Below are 21,655 nucleotides of genomic sequence, written 5' to 3' on the forward strand. Positions count from 1 at the left end.
CTCTCTCTCTCTCTCTCTCTCTCTCTCTCTCTCTCTCTCTCTCTCTCACTCGCTGTTCCGTTGAACAAGTGTTTGTGTGCACGAGGCTATTGCCAAGTGCAAGAAAAGGCTCCAAATCACTAAAACAGCAGCTACAACACAATTTTTTTTGAATCGACACAGCCAATATGAATAATAACTGTAATGTGCTCTCTCTCTACCTCTGTTTTTGAAATGAGAGGAATATGCCAGCGCGACATACGGCAAGCGAGAGAGGGCGAATACGAGCGAACGACTGAAAAAAAAAACAATAACAACAAAACGTGGCAGCAACGAGTCAATGTCGAGGTCATACATTTACGATTTGTTCGACGTCGCGCACACGAGCGATAATTCAATTGAATCGAAATATTAGAATTTATAATCGGTGATATCAATTTCAAGTAATTTTTTCCTTTCTACTCAACTCTCTCTCTCTCTTAACAGTACAGTTATGATAAAATCCTGTTGTGTTTTTCCTAACGAAATTGTTACAGAAACCACAAACGAGAGGGACAGAGAGAGATGGAGGGAGAAAGAAAGCAGGAGAGAAGATGAAAAAGAAAACAAATGAAATATTCCGATGGTGTTGTACAGTAATTATCGAATGAAGCGTTCGCGCGTCACGATGATTTGTCAGAAGCAAATACAAGAACAACGAAAAAAGCAACACACACACGACGGTGTACAAAATTGCGCTCATGTATTAAAACGGTATTATTCAACCGTAATAAAATTAATTAGATTTGCATTCCATATAATAAATGCAATATATACATATATATATATATTTCCAACTAGAGCACGATTGGTATTTCACCATCGCAATTATATAAGTTTTTAATATGAGTTGCAATTTTTTTTCTTCATTTTTTTTTTCGGCACGTGTAACAGCAGTTCAGGTAGAGAGTGAGTGCGCGTTCTACTGCACTCACTTTTTTTGATAAAAAAAAGGAACACATTGGCTTATATTTCATTTCTTGGAATGTAATGAGTAAATAGCTGCTGAACCATCAATACACTCGACGTCGTGACTTTGGAAGTTGTCCTCTTCGTATGTTTAAATATATACATTGGATTGGCGCGATTATGAGAATCAAAATAGAATGTCTCTGAATGACTAAGTCGCCAGCTTGTTTGAGAAATCATACGTATATTTGTTTGTACAAATATAATTATCAATTTATCCGCATAACCTTGAATCGTTTGTTATTTTGTTCTTCTTCTTTTTTTTCTGTCGGTGTCAGCATTGTTGACGTTGCGATTGTTAATTTTCGCCGTTCATTTCGATTTGATGGCAAGCGTGTGTATAAGCGCGCGAGCGCTCCATTCTGCGCACATCATCACATCAACCGAAATCGTTGGTAACAACAACAACAACAATAAAAAAATTGTTCCATTGTGATATGGATTGCCAAAAATTGATTTTGAAGCTGTTAAAAGTGTCATATTTTGTTCAATGTTATATTTTGGCTATTTATTCATTTTCTGAATGTCATACAGCACATAAACACACACACACACACACAAAATGTATATTCAATTAAGAGATGCGCATATCGTACTCAGAATATCATCCTGTTTTATTTTATGACGATATCCATTTGACCGCCCTCCAGTCGCGATTGCTTTATCGAAGGAAAATCGAGTCGCACGTGTTGAATGTGATAAAGAAATGTATGGTGAAAATGTACATAGAGAGAAACTAATGAGAGAGTCACCACAGTGTATACACATACAAACGCCGATTTCAGTTTTGAACTTGGCGAAAAACAGTGAGAAACCACGTAGTCAGTTATCGTTTTAGGTAGTTTGTTGTCAATATAGCAAATCTCAAACAATAAACATGTTACACGCGCAAACGTTTAGTTCAGTACACACAGAAACAGAGCGAGAGAGGGAGAGAGAGTGAGGCGAGCGCAACTGAAAATGAAGTATATTATGGGAAAAATAACAACAACCAGCAAATGTGCGCGCGATAAAGATATAAAAAAAACGCTAGGCATATGCGTCATCCCAATGATCATAGCCCCGATGTGTACATTTGTTTCATTTCTATTACACAGTACACTGGCTCCGAATGCCGAGAGTTCCAGGAAACGATAGAGTTCTAATGCGCGAGCAATGTATGTATTTTCCATTTTAAGAGCAACGGCTGCGATACAAAGAAAGACCAATGAAGATGATCACGTTGATGTGTGTGCATAAATTAAATGGATGCACGTGTTCTGGATCGAAGTGGTTTGCAATTCATTTGTCTCCAAAACTACCGGAAAAACAACACTGTGTGTGTGTGTGTGTGTGTGTGTGTGTGTGTGTGTGTGTGTGTCGATTTCAAAATCAAATTGGATGTTTTTTTTCTCAACTTTTTGATCACTTTTAACATGCAATGCGCCTTATCGACACGATCTACATGGTTGTGACTCAAAAACAATGTTAGATTTGCTATTACTTGACACAACAGCAACGTCAGTGAATTCACTTTAGTGCAAATCATTTACTGATTGGACTTTGTGCACGAGTAAAATTCATTTTTCCCGCGTGTCGGTCAAATGGCTTTAAAATCGAACCATTAAATGACGATTGCAAATCGTGGAAAGTTTGAACGGTATAGAGTCATAGAGCATATCGTGAGAGACTGTAATGTGAAGAAATCGAAGTGCCGCTGCTATGTCTACGATATGGATGATGTGTATATGCACAGCTCTCTTTCTCAGGGTTCTTACAGAACAGTATATTTGTTCGGTGCGTGTGTGTGCGCGCGGGAACGAGTGAGTGAGCGATCGATCGCCATGTGTCTGGCCATTATTTCGATATGAAGCAAGAGCGGCGAGAGGAGAACGCGTGTGCAAATGCACAAAATTTTATAAATACACAAACGCGTTATTACTAGCAGTAACCTTGAAATTGAAAATTTATTTGTCGGGGAGGCTTTTCTCTGTCTAACTTTTGTTCGTCTTTCGTTTTAATCTTGTGTTCTTCCCTTTAAAAAAAAAAACAATTTGACATTGAAATCCTCCGTTTTCATCGATGGAGACATATAAACTCTCGATGTAAATATATACGTCGTTTACCAATGGTGTTTTTTGTTTGACGTGTGCTTCGACTTTGTTTCTTGAGTATGAGAGAGACGAGTGAGGGCAAAGTTTTTTCTCCTCTCTCTCTCTCTCTCTCTCTCTCTCTGTCCCTCTGCTGTTCTGTTGTTGTTTTTCATTGTTTCTGGAAATATGAGCACGTTTCGATTGGCGATGTTCCGTTGGCCGACATTCAATCACCAGGATATATAAATGTGCAATGTCAGGGTTATTAGAAGCCACTTTGCACTAAAGCAACCATTTGTTGAGCACATTAAAAATGTGATAATGAAAAATGAGCCATGGCATTTTGTGTTGCGTAGTTTTATGTGTGTGTTTCGTTTTGACAAGCCTCTATGTAATTTGAGGTGTTAACTTGGCCTAACTTTTCCCGTGAACGGAAAATGCAAAGCGCTCATTTCGCACAAGTGTTCAAACACCGGAAACGTCCAATGTTATCACACTATCGGTGTGGATATTATCATTGAAATGGGTAATAAAAAAGGCTTGAAGAAGATTACAGCGATTATTCAACGTCAGGTTGATATTACGTAATTGTGGTTCCATGTCTTTGTTCTTATTACGCGTTCGCCTCCCACTCACTCACTCACTCACACTCACACACACCGTGGAATAATAGTGATATCGTCAATAGGGCAAAATCTAATTGAATATCGAAATAATAGATCATGCAAGGAATATAGATTCCATAGGCAAACATACCAGCGACAACGGCGACGGCTACCACGACGACGACAACGACGTCAACAACAGCATAGACAAATATCAACAAAATATTCATCTTTTGACGTAGTCGGCAAGCGATTCGAAAGAAAACAATTCGAAAATACCAAGGTCAATGTTAAGTGAAGTGAATAGAATAATAAAATGTATATAATGATGGGTGATAAAAGGTTTGACGCGTGTTGGCCTGTGTGTCGCTTCCTCTTGCGCGCCCTGCCGCTTGCCCGCTACATAGCTGTGAGTTTTACGAACGGGGGAGAGAGAGAGAGAGCGAGTACGGAGAGCGATGATAGTCATTCATTCAGCGAGTAGCGTTTGATCGTAAGTGTGTGAGTGTGTAATTTGTTCTAGGTGCCGCTTTAAAGCTGTTGCTAGCGACTGAACAACTCCAGCGCACGCTTTTCAAATCAGCCTGATATGATGATATGCTGTGAAATATTGATTAGATTGGGAAGACACGAGTCTAAAGCGCACAAACTGTGTTATATGCGTATGAGTGCGCACGCAAAACGTCTCAACGGATGTTATCATTTAAATTATGGTCTACGCACAAGCACAATACTATAAATAACCAGCGGCATTATTAAAAGGAAAAACCAAATTTTTCATACAAAACAAGACTACCGAAAACCAATCCACACACATTTTGTAGGATTTTCAAAAGCCAAAATTGTTGGTGCTGTTTACACTTTATTTCGATGGATTATGATGTTGATGATACTACGTCGCAATAGAACTTTCACACCAATTGGGCAGAATATATGAGAATGTTCATTGTTCTTTTCTTTTTCCCATTATTTTGGAAAAGGTCATATCCAATTTCAATAGCGATACGAGCGGGGGAAGAACACGTGGTATTGAACTTGATCTTGTGGTAATACAGGTAAAATTAGAATGACCACGAGCGAATAGTTTCAAGAAAGCCGACCGTATTTAAATCATTTCCACGATGGAAATATCAAATCCGAAACAAACGAAAATAGAATCAGATTCGATTTGTTTCGGTTCAATGTGTTGTGTAAATGTCAATGATAAGCGTGTAATTTGCATCGGTCCAAAATTGGCTCGTTGTCACAACCCCAAAGGATTATATAAAATGCCAAATTGTGATTGGTAGCGGAGAGTAAAAACGATTGAACGGATTTTGAAAGTGAGAGAGAATCTGGGAAGGATTCAATCGAAAGATTGTGCATAGCCACCGTTGCTGCCGCCGACGTCGTCGTCGTTTTTGCTGCTTCTGCCACCACATATAGTCATGAGTACGATTCGCGTGCCGAACGAATAGGGCAATTAATTCGGTTTGTTGTTGCCATTTGTTCGCACAGCGAGAGAGCCGGTGCGAGTGAGCGAGTGAGAGAGAGACCTTGAAAACTTACATAAAATATTTCCGTAGAATTCGTTCGGTAGCTTAGAGAGCAGGCGCGTCGTTTGAATATCGCACGCGCTTCAACATTTTCGATTTAAATACATTTTAAACACAATGTGATCACAGCACAGTGAATTCGAATCCGTATTCTGTTCCTATTCTGTTCCCTGTTCTCTTTCTATATCGCTTATAAGCGTCCCGAGTTCGATTTTCCGACTTCTATGCCATTCATATTTCCGAAATGCTGTACACACGGCGAAAGAGAAAAGGTTTTTTTTCTTTGCATTTTTCCTGTTATATTGCTTCGACTGTTCCGAGCAGCAACAACAACTTATTGAATATGATTCATGCATCGCAATTTTCCTGCATGTGACTCAAATCGACAAACAACTGATTTAAGGTGCTTTTTTTTAAAAATGCTCGAACGATAGGCGAAGCAATGTGATTTGAAATTGTTATTGTTTCGTTTTCTCTTTCGGTCTTTTGCTTGTGTGTTTGTCTTTGTATGTGCTGCATTGAAATGTGAAATTATAATAATATAGAACGAAACTCAGAATGATGAGATGTGTCCGGATGAATATTCATGGAACGGCACATGTTGGATATTAAATTTGCGGCAATTGATTGACACTTCTTTTTCAGCTGGAATGTTTTTCATTTGAAATACAGGCTCTGGCCTGCACCGGACGACTGTGTGGAGTGTGTGAAAAGGAAACTGCCGAAAACCACAATACCTCCTACATGTTGGCATTCACAGCAAACGCTAATCAAATTCGGACACGCGCCCTCTCTCTCTCTCTCTCTCTCTCTATCTTTCTCTCATGGCCCGTGTGTGTTGGTTTCACGTTAAACTCTGTACGGCTCACTCATTTATTGGTCACAAAATACATATCAATAATTCACCGAGACGAATGAGAGCCATTCGCATGCCCATGTCCATGAGTCAAGAGTAAATTGCACCAAAAAACACACAAGTTGCGGTTCGCAGTCGTATAGCACAAATACCACATAAATTATAATTAATTGAAATGGCAAAAATTAGTGATAGGACATAAGAACAGCCAAAACGAAACGACGGGCGCAAAAGAGAAAAAAAAAATCATAACATATAACAAAAAAAAATTACCTAATGTCTAAAAATATATCGTTGCAAGGTCGTGGAATATGTCATTATCAAAGGCTGAGAGCAAAATGTATTCACACGGCTCTCCTTCTTGTTGTGTCATTTGTCTCGGTGTGTGTTTCTTCTTCTTCTTATTCTTCTTCTTTTATTTCGTATTGTATTTCTTCGTCGCTCAACAAGAAACTTCTGGCGAGAACGAATCGAGTGGCAAAAAAAGAAATGAGAAAAAGACGACTACGTGAATCAACCGTACAAACAGATTGCCAAAAAAAGATTGGTATTGTGCGCGACATTCTTGTTTGCGCGCGCCCAAAGACGATGAGAAAGAGCGAGAGGGAAGAAGGGAGCGCGCCGCGAAAAGGAGAATTATTGTAAAAACATCCGTTCATTAGGCAAGATACGAAGTCGCGACCACTCAGAAGGATGGATTTAATATTTGTTTGGTTGGATTCATCGAAACATTTCGGGTGGCATGATTCGATACAAATATAACCTAATAAATTGATGGTGACTGGTGTTCTAGGCATGCAGCTATGACTGTATCGACGACGACGACAACACAAAGACGACGACAACACAAAGACGACGACCACGACTACGACGGCAGCAATGATGATGATGATGATGATGATGAGTGTCGTTTCACAAGTACGGCTCGACAACGCGACTGTTTGATATACGTCTACTACGTATGAAACATGAAATAACCTTGCAAACAGCTATTTTTGACCTTGGCTGATAGCGCGCGCTTACACGACACACTCGACCATATAGACATCGAATCTATATAATACGTACACACGCTTTTGCTTTTGCTCTTTCTCGCTCTCTTCCTCTCTCTAGCCAGTTCGCGCCACCAAATCACACAGTGCTACAATGTGAGGCAGTGAGGCGCTCGGTCTTTTCACACACACACACACACACACACAATCTATATACGATTCGCTCTCTTTCTCTCTGTGAGTGTATATGGAGTTTTGTGTGTGCAATGTGATTTTTTCCCCGATGTCTGGCCTCTCTCTTGCTGTGTGCTACGTATTACGTGTGTTACCAGGTATTATATCCTGATGTTTGGGTTTATGTATTTGAGAGAGTGGTGTGTGGAACGTGTGTACAACATTAGCCGACATTTGAATTATACATTTTCTTATGCTTTTCATTGGCATGTGTTTCACAGACATTTTTCCTCCCCATTATACATTCATTCAGTAGGGCAACTTGTTCTGCTTCTTTTGCTTCTTCTATTCGCTTGCCATTCTGATCATTTTCTTTGCCGGCAACATTTTTTTTGGAGCTGTTGGAGAGACGCAACAAGACTGTACTGATTTTCTTCAATGGTAACTTCCAACAAATGCTCTAAATTGGATGTATAAGCTGACACACACCAAAAGTGAGATGAAAAAAAAAAACAACAACAACATATTTTGCAAGTTTGATCCTTTTGTCTCGGCGTGAGCGGGGACTTTCTGTGCGTGCGATTGTGTGTTGTTGTTAAGGACAAACAAAACTCGCTCTTGCTCCATGCTATTGTGTCGCTGCCGACAAATTGATGATAAATACAATCCGAAATCGGTCTGACGGCTGAATGTATTTTAGGTCTATAGAAAGCCGCATACATATACACAAGCACACACTCATCCAAAAAGTGCGCCGAGTGTATTTTCTCGTTCGAGACGGCTTTTGTAATTTTTCCTTTCGTTTCGGTGTGTTTTTCACTTCGGTCGTTTGAATGTGTTTTTGTTCGCAGCACTGTTGTTAACCAAAGTCTCAATGTCACCGGCGAAGGAGGTATGAGCAACAGAGTGAGCAAGAGAAAAGCTCAGCCTGAATCGAAAATCTCAAATCATGAAGAGAGTGAGACTGAACGTAAAAAAGAAATAATATCGTCGTATGCTTGGATGTTGATGAATTTCTTTCGAGCAAAATTTCGCTGAATAATTTATTGTTAAGGTTGTTACTTTTCTCGATGAGTTGATCCATGTTTTTCTCTCATTGGATTACTGTTTTTTGCTTTGCCATTTGTTGTCAAGTTTATTCAACACAATTTTTCTTCTTACTAATTTTCGAATGCGCTGAAATATTTATAATAATGGATCATTGCTGCAGAGGCGGTTGCTTTCAATATTATTCATCAAGCAAAAACCACAGAAGAAAAAACAATGTGTCAGTTTTTGGCATCGATTAATACATACATCCATGTTTGTTGGATACACGGTTTTGATTTGATTAAACGAAGCGTTGAGATTTTGAGCCAGTCGGTTGGTTCCATCGCGGAATTTCTCCGAATGTGAACAATTTATGTGCGGCGCAATCGTTGACCCATTACAACAAAGGATCAAACTAAAATACAATATGGTCGAATGAGACGAACGAGACAGAGGCCCGCACTCAAAATAATAATAAAGCACAAAAAGAAATGAAATCTTGCGATTATTCAGCGAATGAAGTGAAGGTCGTTGTATATCAAACGCTGTCAGCTGCATACAAACTGGACAGAGAGACTTTTGCTTCACATCTTCATGAAATCCAATAAGCGACACAGAACCAAATCGAACAAAATGCTTTGGTTTTACGCAAATTTACGATCGCTACACGATTTCATGTTCAAGAGTCCAGAGAAGAGAAAAACAAGCGATCGAGGTAACATGAGATTACGAAAAGTCTCATCGTCGATGAAAGATAATTGTGAAACTCAACAATCTGACGAATTTTGAGTCAATTAAATCAAATAAAATAAATTCTTCGTATGTATTTTTCGTCGCTCGCCTCAATTTTCCCATCTGTGTGTATTTTGTTTGCGCATTGTTTTCTTTCGGTATTCACCGAAGAAAGGGAAAAGTATAAGCGACATCATAAAACACTTCTGGATGAATATCTGTTTCTCTTTATTGTGATTCTCTGACTTCGGCTCTTTTTTTTATTCTTCATTCGTTGCTTCTTTCTTTCCGTTTCTGCTTTTTTTTACATTTCACTTAAAGAGAAATGCAAAAGGCAGTTAATAAAAAATGAAAACGACGAAACGATGGAGTAGAAGAAAAGCTGGAAAGTGATCTCGATTCATTTTTGGTTCAGATTCTTCGACCCGGCAAAGTACAACACGAAGAAATAAACGACGGCAACAGCAGCAGCAGCAGCAGCAAATGAGTGGAAATACATCTATATACACAGACATATAGCAAACAGCGTCGAATGAGAAATCCATTCATGTTGATGGACCAAAAGAGACTTTTGGAGATATTGAATTGCGGCACAGAAGAGAAAGGGGCACAAAAGAAAGCGCGTGTAAAACCAAAGCGTGTGAATTGTTGTGTATGCATAAAATGTGATCAATGTACATAGTACATGGCTTTGTTTTATTTCATTTTCGGGTGAACGTTAACGAAATTCGGCGCGTCGACAGAAGAGTGCCAGAATGCAGACGCGACAGACGAAGAAGAGAGAAAAGTGTTTGCGTTTGCTTTCCATTCGATGACCGAAATCGTTCGCGCGCATATGACATTGAATATGACTTATTAATCAATAAATGTGTGGCAAATTTTTCTAGTCTGTTGATTCTGTCGCGCTTCTCGTTTTTTTTTTCGTTGGTATGTTTGCCATTCGCAATTGTATTTATCATTCAATTTGTGCGTGTGGTCAGACGATACGGATGTACTTGTTGCTAGTGTCAGTTTTACATCGTGATTCCGAAAGAATTGTTAAAGAACGATGATGTTTTATACCAAATGGCTTTAATTCGTTATTCAAAAGAACACAAAAAATTGTATTAAATTCAACATAGGAGAACAACACAACAAAAACGAAATTGGGCCTTGACATTTGTTTACTGTTTGCATTGCAATATTTTTTCTGTCTCTCTTCGAACCATTTTAGGTTAGCATTCGCGATATTGCTAAATAGCAAACTCCGCGTTAGCAAAATCGTTGAGGGGCTTTGGTGAATTGGCGGTTCAGCTGTGAGACACACTGATACATACAGCAGGAAAAAAAACAACAAACCTTTTTTTCGCCTAAAACGTGCTGCACTTTGTCTATGAATAATCGCTCATTTGTATACCGTCTGCGAATGGTTTTTTTTTTAAAGCTGGGTAATCTTGGAGTTTTGCCCACTTCCATTTCGTACAATCGGCAAAAGAACAGAAAAAAAACGATCGAAACTCGCGCAACAATCAAAATGATGAAATAAATATGATGACATACTCCATTCCGATCGAGAACAACAAAAAATATAAAGTTTTATTCGATTTTTTTTTCTGCTCGTGTGTCGACTTTTTCTTCGTTCATCTTTCATTCAACGGTTGAGAGCGTTTTATTTTTACCCTTTTTCTAGGAATTATTTAAAAAGCTGTCGTTTGCAGACGGTTTTTGCATATATGTGCAATTGTTGCTTGAGAATATTTTCTCATGCGCTTTTTTGTTTTGTTTTTGCGGTTATTCGGAAGCAAGATATATGTTCGCAGACAGTGTCGAGGGGCCCGTAAAAACTTACGAAGATTTGATCAATCGCAACGGTGTGTGATTGTCGGCATGCACAATCGAACAAGCAAAAAACAAAACAGCCAAAGCTCCAACACAAACGAAACAGAAAGAAAAAACATAAATTGAAAACGGAATGCAAGACATAAAACGTTTAACATTGAAATGAGCAGTCAAGTTTAAACTTAATCTCAACGCTGTGTGATAAATTCAAATTCGTTCGTCATTCGAACTTCATTTCGCGCATCGCTTTCACCGCGTTAGATATACACATGGACATATACACTGATGCATTTTAAGTGTCTGCGTCGGCAACAGTGTCGGACGAGGCAGTCGTATTTTTTATTTGCTCACACACACTAGCTGTTTTTTATTGTTCAATTGAAATGGCTACTACACTGCCGTTTGCCTATCTTTTTATCTTCAATGTGTGTGGTTTGGGGTTATATTTGACTTATTGCGTTTATTTTATGTTACATACTATCGAGGCGCATTCGAGTGCATTTATATTTTTGTCATTCTTATCGCATCGTTCTCTCTCTCGACGACAGATAAACGCTTTTGTTTCGCATGTTCGTACTAAAAATATAACCATCTCATATGTATATGCTGCAGTGTCCAATAAAAACGAATATATATATATGAGATAAACACGCACGTCGAATGACCCAAAAGAATGCATGATATTTTTCAAGTGAAATCAATCTATAAATTCAGTAAAAAGCTGAATGGCGAGATAAGGAAATGAACGAAAGATTGATACGGCTAGAGAGAGAGAGAGAAAGAGAGAGGGAGAGAAAGACAGTTGTCATGTGACCATGAGATGTTGCATCGAAAGTTCAACCAGATTATGGGTCGAACAACGTACTTTAAGTTCATTGAAGGGACATTTTTGTTGCATTTGCTCTCACCACCACTTTGTTATCAGTCTGAAATGGCAACAACAACAAAGAAGAGAGAATAAGGTGAAAAATCCCGTTCATTCCTCATTCGATCAACGCAATGAACAAAACAATAGAACGAACAATTCATAAAATTGTCGATAAATCGATTTTTTCTTCCAAAAATGTATATTTAATGAAATGATTGAGACTTGTGCACAGTTCTTTTGAGCATGAGACATTTCCAATGGAAATTTTGGAATTCTCTGCCACATTTACTTACGTGCACAACACTAAACATTGATATACTACAAATACAGACAAAAACTACAGAAAATGATCAACGAAAAAAAAAACACACACACAAACACAGACCTAGAGAGAGACGGTGTGACTTTTGTATTCCAACTAGTGACGATGAAGGAAATATAGGAATAAAAATTTCCATTGATATTTCAATTTTTTTTTTCTCCCGCTGTTGTTCTCTTTTCCGGGATTCTTCGCCATTCTTATTGAAAGAATCAGCTGACCCAACAGTCAAGCAGTATAAGCTGAGTAAGCAAGGAATTCCTTTGTTTGAAGATAACAAAGACCTCAATGATATGCAAGTATTGATCGCGCGCAAATAATTGCAAATTGTATAGTGGTTTGCGCATGCACGGTGACATTAGAAATAATGCAACAACAAAAAATTAACTTGAGACTTTGCACACCGCGCGCGATGACATTTTGTCGAGCCAAGCTAGATCGGTTCGTATGTGTGCGTGTATCGGTGAGAGGGAGCACAAGTAAAAGCATAAAGTTGCAAAGGTAACTGTTTGCAATGAGCAATATTTAATGTAATTTAATCGATTTCCTTGTGAAAATGATTGCTTCTCAACGAAACGTTTCGAAAGCATTTCAGTTCCGCGATACTGACCAGCGCGCCTATGTATATACATTTCTAATCGTAGCGAATGATGTTATTCCGAACATTTCATCAGAATTCAATTCGATGGCAAGCACGAGGCTCGCGTTTTGCACGAATTATACACACATACACACCGACCGAACGACCGACCGTTAAGCACTTTCAGAAAACGTTGCAAAAATTGTCGGTGATGTGCTGTTGTTGTTGCTGCAAATAATTCGTGCGGTAAAATGTTCAGAGTGTTCCGTATTCGATGCAAACACAAAGTATTTCAGTATTTCTTGCTGTGTATCTCTCTGTCTATCACTGGCGCTGTATTACGCGCACTTGTACTAGCTCGACTCTAATCTAACAACATCATTGCTTTTGGTATGTGTGTGTGTGTGTGTGTGTATTCGTGAAGGGGCCACATGACAATGCAAATTACTAGCGAGAACGTTGCATATCATATGCAATTTGAATTCACGGTCACTGTGTTTTATTTTTTATTTTTTCTCTCGTTCCTAGTGGATTGTTGTTGCCCGTTATTTTATTATTCGTTGAGTTTTTCATTGTCAAGGAGAAATACAAACATTTGCACAGACTGTGTTTTTATGTTGATTTCTCTCTCTCTCTCTCTCTCTCTCTCTTCGTTTCGTTGTTGTTGTTGAACTAATTCGTCTATTGAAACATTCGCAGTTGATTCATGTAAATGAATGAAGCCGTTTAAGCATACACACACAAATCTGCCACCCTGTGTGAAATATACACACAAAACATTACATTGTTTTATATATAATTCGCGTCGCGACTATTTTTCTGTACGAAGAAAAACGCACAAGCAAATACATAAGGTCGTCGAAGAGCAAAATTTAAATATAATTTTCAATTGGCTCTATCGAGAATTGGTGTAGGAACAACAACGAAAAAAAATACACAATTTTTGTGTGTATCGACATAATATCGTTAAATGTTAATTATTTGGCCGTTTATGTGTAACGTTACTTTTTTTTCGCACGTAGATACATGCATACAATGGGCAAAAATGGCTTGTAATTCAGAAAACAGGAGACAGACGTTGGCAGTGGCGGCAACGTCACCGCCGCTCACTGTTCATAAATTAGATTTGCGTTTATTTTATAATAGTGTTGCTCGTGTTGCGCGCTTCTTCTTCCTCAAAAAGTCACTGTGACCTTCGCTTTCGATAGCATATTCGCGACTCATATTAATGTTAATTTCGTTAGTTTTGTTGTATGTGTATTCTTTTTTGTTTTGTTTATTTGCTGTTGCTGACGACTTATTGTTGTTTTGTAAATTCTTGTCTCGCAGACACGATGATGATAACTTGTGTTGTATCATCACAATCGATGCGTCAATTTTTCTACATTTATTAATTGATCACAATTTGCAGGGTTCAAAAAATATTTTCAAGAGAATTCTCAAAAACTGAAAATGTTTTGCATCATGCGCACGAGTTCCGTTTCACTGCCACGCAAATCAAAAAAAAAACCATTCGATTCGCAATTTAATGTTCATTCAATGAATTATTTTTGGTTTATTCTTTCGTTTCGACATTCAGCAAGTAAAAAAGATGCGCAGCACCACCTGAATATTCTCGAAATTCGATTCGGCAAGATGAAAAAAAACGACACCATCTACTTACCATAGTTGGCAACGAATAGCTGGGACATTCTCGTGCACGTTGTCGCATTGATGCCACTTTTTCGCGTGTGAATTCGCATGTTTCCATATGTGCACGCAATACGGCGGCCAATAAACGTGGCTGGTCATCTAGTTCGGTGGCCATTGCTCTTTGATGACCACGATTCTGTGTACTTTGCTGCATAGCAGCCAATATACGTGCCTTTTCACGTTTCGGCACACGGCCAAATCTAACAGCTATTTTAGAGAATGAGAAACAAAATTCGAAACAAATTAGCTCGAGTTTATAACAATGTGAAAAAAATCGTAAAAACAAACATTATACGGAGCATACGAATTTCAACTTCCTGTAATAAAGAGTTTGTGTGTTTCTGGTGTAAACATTTTTTTTCTGTTCCTATTGCTAATAATTCTGATAAAAAAATGCACAATAATCTTGTAATATCGTTTTTTTGTAATGCGCGTCCGTTCGGTCGGTCGGTCGGTCGTGCACACACTCACTTATCGACTGTAAACTAGAATAAATGTTGATGTTTTAAGGCTACGCTCGCGTTGAATTTTCTCAAATCAATTTCGTTTTTCATTCAGCATGAATGAAATAAGCGGCTGCATTGAATGAGAAACCGTGTGTATTGCATTCGATGTGTGTATAAAATTTCAAGTTCCGTAAAAAAATGGATTGGCCTCAAAAAAAAAATGAGATATTGTAACGTGTAACACATTTGTGTGTGTGTGTGATGTGTGCACGAGCGAAAAGTGTTTTTATTTTGCTTAGCAATCATTTTGAATGTACTTTTGGCCTAGAACAATGATATGTTTTTTTTCGGGTGACAACAGGATGCATTAAAGGTGTGCTCGACATTTCTGTGTTTTACATTTCGCTTCTCTTCAACTTGTGATAAATATCCCTCGCACAATGAACGAAATAAACGAAATAATTGGACATAAAAAGACAATGAAAAAAAAAACAGAAAATATCCGTAACTGCTTTTGCGATTACGATCACTTGCATACGAAAATATTATGCAAATACGATAAAAGAGAGCCCAGTTTCACTTGGATGTATTCGGTATTCATTGGATAAATTAATCAAATCGAACAGAAGAGCCAGCCGAGGAGTTTCGCTTGACAACTGTTGCCGATCTGTGTCGACACACATTGCATTTGCACCCATGCAAAGCTTCACAGTTTTCTTTTTCCGTTCATATGTGTATATTGCATTGAAATGCACACAGTTGCTGAAGAAGCCGCCACACCGACATTTCCTGAACTCAATCCGACAACGGCATACAAGCGCGCGCGCACTGCTGTTGCGTAGATTCGAGTGCAAAAATTAAGCGGCACATGAATTTAATGAAATTGTCCTTATCGAAAGCCATCTAGAATTTGAAAGTATGCAGCAGTTCCGGTGAGTGAGTAGTTCGTCGTTGCTGCTTTATTTTTCCCTTCTGAATTTTGTATTTGTACGCGTATTTAAGCAGCTCTGTGCGCACATTTTTCCTACATTGGATACTCTTTTTTTTAGGTTCATTGTTATTTTTGGACACTCGGCTGAACTCTTGCCATGGGAAGAGTTCGATTTATTGTGTTAAAGAAAGTAAAACGAAGGTGAAACTAGTAAAACGATCACAGTTCGCGCTCGCGCGATCATCACCAGTTCACAGCTCACAAGCGAAACGAAATGAGTGGAAAAAAGTGAAAGAAATGAACTAAATGAATGACCTCGATTTTAGCCCATGTAGCTCTGGAAATGATGGATTATGCACCAACAATTAGAAAAATCCACTTTCCGAAATGTAGAGCAGATCCAATTTTTTTTCGAAATTCGTCGAAAGAAAAAGTGTTCCGCTTTGCTAAATCACTTAACGGAAACATCAACCACACTGAGTCAAATTGAAAATGAAACGGAAAGCGATCACAAATGTTTTGTAACAAAATACTCCTTTCCTGACAGTTTTGGTTCAATTGAATTTCCATTCGAAACTCGATTGCGGTTAGTACCGATCAAGCGTTCGAAATTCGAAATTTGTACGCATTCGACCTAGAAACCCATCTAAACAGGGTCCCCATATGCATGACATGTTTATCGCTAGACCGAACACCGAAGCCAACGACGAAATTATTGTGGTTTTGTCTCATTAAGAATCGATCATAAATAAAATCTCATAAAAAAAGGAGAAGAAACAAAAAAAAACAACAACGAAATGAGCTCACTTCAGTTGAATATCATTGCGTTTTTTATGGCTAAGCCGAAGATCAAACAGGTGTTACGGTGTAATAAAACATTGTATTTATTTCGCATTTTATTTACAATTGAGAGCACAATACAGCAATAAAGTTTTTCGAATGACGACGACACGAAAATAATTTATAAATCGAATGCCCAAAGAAATAATGCATTTTTCACTATCACTTTTGTTCATTGCGTTTTGTTTTTCCTTTTTTTCTGGCTTCACTTTTGCGTTTTCTCTCGGTTGCTCTCTCTCTCTCTCTCTCTCTCTCTCTCTCTCTCTGTGTGTGTGTGTGTTTTGAGGAGGAATGACAACACACTTAAATCTTCGTGCAGGCCGACATTCGGCAGCACTTCAGTTTGACAGGTAAGATCAGATGCTGAAGAGAAGAAACGCACAAAAAAAGAGCGAGCAACAAGTAAATGGTTTTATGCTATATCGCATTGATCCCGCTGCAAAAATGCAATCAGATGTAGCACCGTTTTATTAATGTCGCTTGCACGCAGAACAAAAAAAAACCCATCGGTTTCACTTCATTCGTTGGTGCTGCTGTTGCTGCTGCATTACTTTTATCCTCTGCAGCATTTGCAATTTTCATAAAATATATATTTATTCGTGTGTGTGTGTGTGTGTGTGTGTGTACGATCCGAAAATTGGACAGCTGCCACGCGCTAGCACTCCAACTCTCTCAATTTTTCTCAGTTCCTCTCGCAATATACGTTTATTACATTATTATTATTTCAGCATTTTATTGCGATTGGGTGTGCGTTGTGCGTTTTTTTTTCTTCGGTCGGTTCTTGAGCCAGTTTTACATACTCTTCCGATACACCTTAAGCTGTTTGCTAATTTTAAGTTTGATGTCGGCGGCTTCGTATGGCCCGTTCATTCTGCTAATACATTTATTGCCATATTTATGCGTTTTGCCTTCAAGAACAATACTATTTCCCTATTTACTACACTTAATCATCCAAGTGGAATTTACAATCATCGCGAAGAAGAGGGGAACACGTGTACGAACACCGATTCAATGATAAATGACACAAAGCCAAGAAAGCAACAAAAAAAGGCAGCAAAAATCGCAATGAAGTAATCAAATGAAATCTAGAAATGTTTTGTTGTCGTTTTTTTCTTCCTTCGTTCAAGTTTAATTACATTTTGCCGGCGTGTTTCGTCGTTTCGTTTCGTTGCGCTATGTGCCGTCTGTAATTGCATTGTAATGCCAAAAATACTATTCATTCCGATTCAATGACGAGATGACAACTACAACAACGAACGACCACGACGGCCACTACGATGGCAGTTAAACTCATATCACTTTGTTTTCTTCTTCTCTGTTTTGGCTGAGTGTGTTTGTGCAAATGCATGCATTCGACACTTGTTGCATGTGCTTGCATGTGGACTGTGTTTCATGTTTTCGCATTTGTTTTAACATCTTGTTTTTCATTAATCTCATGTTCATTCTTTGTCGTTGTTGTTGGTGTTTCGCCGTTTTTTTTGGGGTGACTGAGTGAATAAGTATTACTGCACTCTCGATTGGTGTCGTTGTTTTGTTTTTCGGGAAGTCGTGCGTGGCATATATATACAACGGGATCTTTCTCTCTCTCTCTCTCTCTCTCTCTCTCTCCCTCCCATACATTTAATTGTGCATGTGGTTAACGTCAATGGGTTTCACTACGACGATGACATCGAATGAGCATGAAAATCATCAATGTACTACGTCGTCGCTTTGATCCTATCTCGCTGACAGTGATATTACGCGCGCGCACTCGTGAAACGGAACGGAACACGGAAAGGAACGAAACGAAACGAAACGAAACGGGCTCAGAGATAGTGAACATAACGGTATGTGTCGATCAATGCTTGATTGCTTGAGCGCTGCGAGAAATATGTATCCACAAATTATATTATGCTAAATTTATTGAAATTAACACATGAAAATTACCAATATCATGAGACAATAACACTCGTAATTACCCAGCCCACAGTAATTGCCGCAAATTAAATTAATATGCGTGCAATGCGTACATACAACACACGAACAAGAAGAGCAACAACAACAACATACACACACCAAATTGGCACGAAACATAATGGAATGAATGGATTCGTCGTGTCATATATTTTGCTGCTTTGTCTCTCTTCTTTGTTTCGGTGTGCGCCGAGCGAGTGATTCGATACATATATCGATGTATGCTCATCTGTATGCACATAGAAATCGGCCCAATTTTATGCACAACATTTTTCCTCTCTTTAGCTACTCAATTTTTCTTTTCATATTGCTTGTCGCGTGTTTAATTAAATCTCAAACACAAATACAGAAATCGAAATCGGCGCGATGAAAACAACCATGAATGTGCCACATAACGCACATTTTCGTCGCGATTATCTCAGGTGCTTTCATTTTTCGTTTATTTATGTTTTCATGCTTCTCACTCTCTCTCTCTCTCTCTCTCTCTCTCTCTCTCTCTCTCTCACTCACTCACTCACTCAGTCACTTTGTGTCGCATAGATCATCAAATGCGTTTAGAAAATCGCGGTTGACACGAATTTCTTTTGTTCATTTCTACTCTCATTCGAGCATTTGACCCATAAAACATGTGATCGCGTCCAAATGAAACATTATTTTGCTATGATTGTGCATGCGTATGAACTCGGCGTATCTACATATTGACTGCGTTCATGTGTATAGGCAGAAATTCTAACTTCACGACCAGACAATTAACAACAGCGCACACACAAAAACGAAGCGAAACAAAAGAGAGACATGTCTGTTATTTCAGGTCGCTTTAAAACAAATATTGACCCAAAAAATACGAAAACGGTCTTGCGCTCATGATGAAAATCACCCGAAAAAATGTGCTGCTTTTGTGACCGCCATGGAAAAGCGCTCTGGTCATTAGAGAGTCAACGAGCGGGAGATAGAGAAGAAATGAAACGAGAATAACAAATTATGAGCTGCATGAAGGGCAGACCGCGTTGCTACTCTTTCTTTTGTGGCGCGAATGCGAACGCATTTTGAGAGCATTTGCATTAATTGATTTGTTGCTTTGGATTAAGTTTGAATTAAGGCCCACCGTTTTAGTTTGTCTTCATCTTCATCATCGTCGTCGTCGTCGTCTTCTTCTCTCTTTGGCTTCTATTTTTACTTCGTTCAAATCACTTTCCATCATTTTCAACAATAACTGTGGCAACAAAAGCGTGAACTTATTCGCTGAGTAGGTCAAATCACACGCGTTCGGAGGCGCGCGCAAGAGCGCGAGCTAGAAATCGGCTATTTGTTTTCTTTCACTCTTGTTGCCTATTTTCACTCTGGCACTCTCTATCACTTCGGCAAAGTGTACGAGCGCATTCGCGAGCGCTAGAGAGTGTATGTGCGCCAGTTGATCTAAACAACACTTCTATAGCACGTTTGTGCTGTTTTGCTTCTCTCTCTCTCCGTGTGTATGCCATTCGATGGTACAGATTTCAAATTTGTCTTTCCATCTTTACTTTCATTCAATTAATGTGGCTCGAAATAGTGGCGCGACAACCTAAAGCACTGACACTGCATGAGTATGTGCAATGGCTTTTTTGTCTTTAATTATGGCATGCGATTCAAGTAATTTAGCAGTGTGTACATATACACGAATAAAGCGGTAGATTGAGACGCACTATACTGGATCTATTTTTGGCATTTCTTGTAGTAACATCACGTGTTCTTGGCTTATCTCACGTGAACAAATGCAGTATTTCACCACTGATGATGCCATTATGTACGCATGAAGAGAAAAAAAATGCGCCATTGAAACTTGTTTCTTTTTTTTAAATGATTTTATTTCGCTTGCTATGTAGTTTGATGTGTTTTCAAGTGGTGCATTTGCGATGCCGCGCAGAAATGAAATCGAAAGAGTCGAGAAGCTTGGCAGCAGCATGTGTACGCGCTTGGCAAATACTGTGTAGCAAAACATCTGCTCTCACTTTCAATAACTATGTTGCAAACACAATCATAGCATATAGATAAGGCACAACAATCACATGCACATTTTAAGCATCTTCATACAAATTAAATGTGTAGCATATCGGATATTCAGGCAGAGAAAACACCGTAAATACCGATTCGAAAATTGGAGTGGAAAACAAAACGAAAGAAGAAGAAGAAAAAAAAATCGGTATTGGCTTACATCCAAAATGCATTCCACTCACTCTCGTTGGCCCATCTCGTTCACTCTCTCTCTCTGTGCACGTCAAGCCGACAGAGTGGGACGGAAAAGCGTTCAAAAACTTTGCTTGGAGAGAACGAACGAACGAAAAAAGTATATAAAATTTTTCACGTTTTTGGCGCACGATCATAGCATTATTTACATTCACTCGTGGAGGCCCCGATTATTTTTCCGCTTGAAAAGCTTTCTTTTTCGTATTTATGGTTCAAATCGTATAGCATTGTTACCGTTTGTGAATACGATCGCAGCGAGCGAGTGAACAAGCGTTCAATTCAAATTAAGATCATAATTGAGAGTGTGGGTATATGTGTATGCGAGAGAGCTAATTTTTTCATTCACTGCCTTCTTTTTCATCGATTCATTTTTCTTCTCTCTCTCTCTCTCTGCGTTTTTTGTTTTATTGTTTGTGTTTTTTAAGTCGTCGGAGGCAAATCGCTTCACAATTCGGCACACACACACAATGACAATGGCGATGACACAAAACATTAATGAACAGCAATGTTTTGTCGTCGTCGCCGTCTTTGGGACCGAGCGCACGCTGCTGCCGTATGCTCCATGTATTTGTGAATGAATGAGAAATTTGGAAAAGTGTGTTACTTTCACGAAAGAAAGGCGCACTACCAGATTGTCGGTCATATGTACAGAGCACATAGCAAAGCCGCACTCAAAACTGGATGTTAATCTGATTTGGTGTGTTGAGTTGCGGTGCGCGCGCGCGCGTTCGCGCTCACCCGTTCGCATTGCTCGCCGCTATTCAAAGCAAACCAACGACTGTTCTTCAAGTGAAGGTGAGAGTTGATGCGTCCGTTCAACATCGAGACGGCTAAAGTTTGGCGGCCAAATTTTTTTGTGTTTCGGCTTTGTTTCACATCTTCCATGTTTATGGGTGTATGTTATTGTGTGTCGTTGCTTTGTCAGCATACCATGCTGAAGTTCATTCACAGCACATTCTCTCTCTCTCTCTCTCTCTCTCTCTCTCTCTCTCTCTCTCTCTCT

General features: G+C 38.9%; 1 protein-coding gene across 3 annotated transcripts in view; it reads right to left on the reverse strand.

Moving 5' to 3' along the window:
- The window catches only part of LOC129577416 (ecdysone-inducible protein E75), a 136,403-nt gene that overhangs the window by 6,051 nt on the left and 108,697 nt on the right, over positions 1-21,655 (reverse strand). For all 3 annotated transcript variants that reach the window (XM_055464392.1, XM_055464391.1, XM_055464390.1), the window contains exon 4: positions 14,231-14,466. In XM_055464392.1, the coding sequence (XP_055320367.1) occupies positions 14,231-14,466 (236 nt within the window). The remainder of the gene's footprint in view (positions 1-14,230; positions 14,467-21,655) is intronic.

This window comes from Sitodiplosis mosellana, unplaced genomic scaffold (assembly GCF_009176505.1).
Source record: "Sitodiplosis mosellana isolate CC-2019 unplaced genomic scaffold, AAFC_SMos_1.0 Smas_scaffold_6197, whole genome shotgun sequence".
Classification (NCBI taxonomy): domain Eukaryota; kingdom Metazoa; phylum Arthropoda; class Insecta; order Diptera; family Cecidomyiidae; genus Sitodiplosis; species Sitodiplosis mosellana.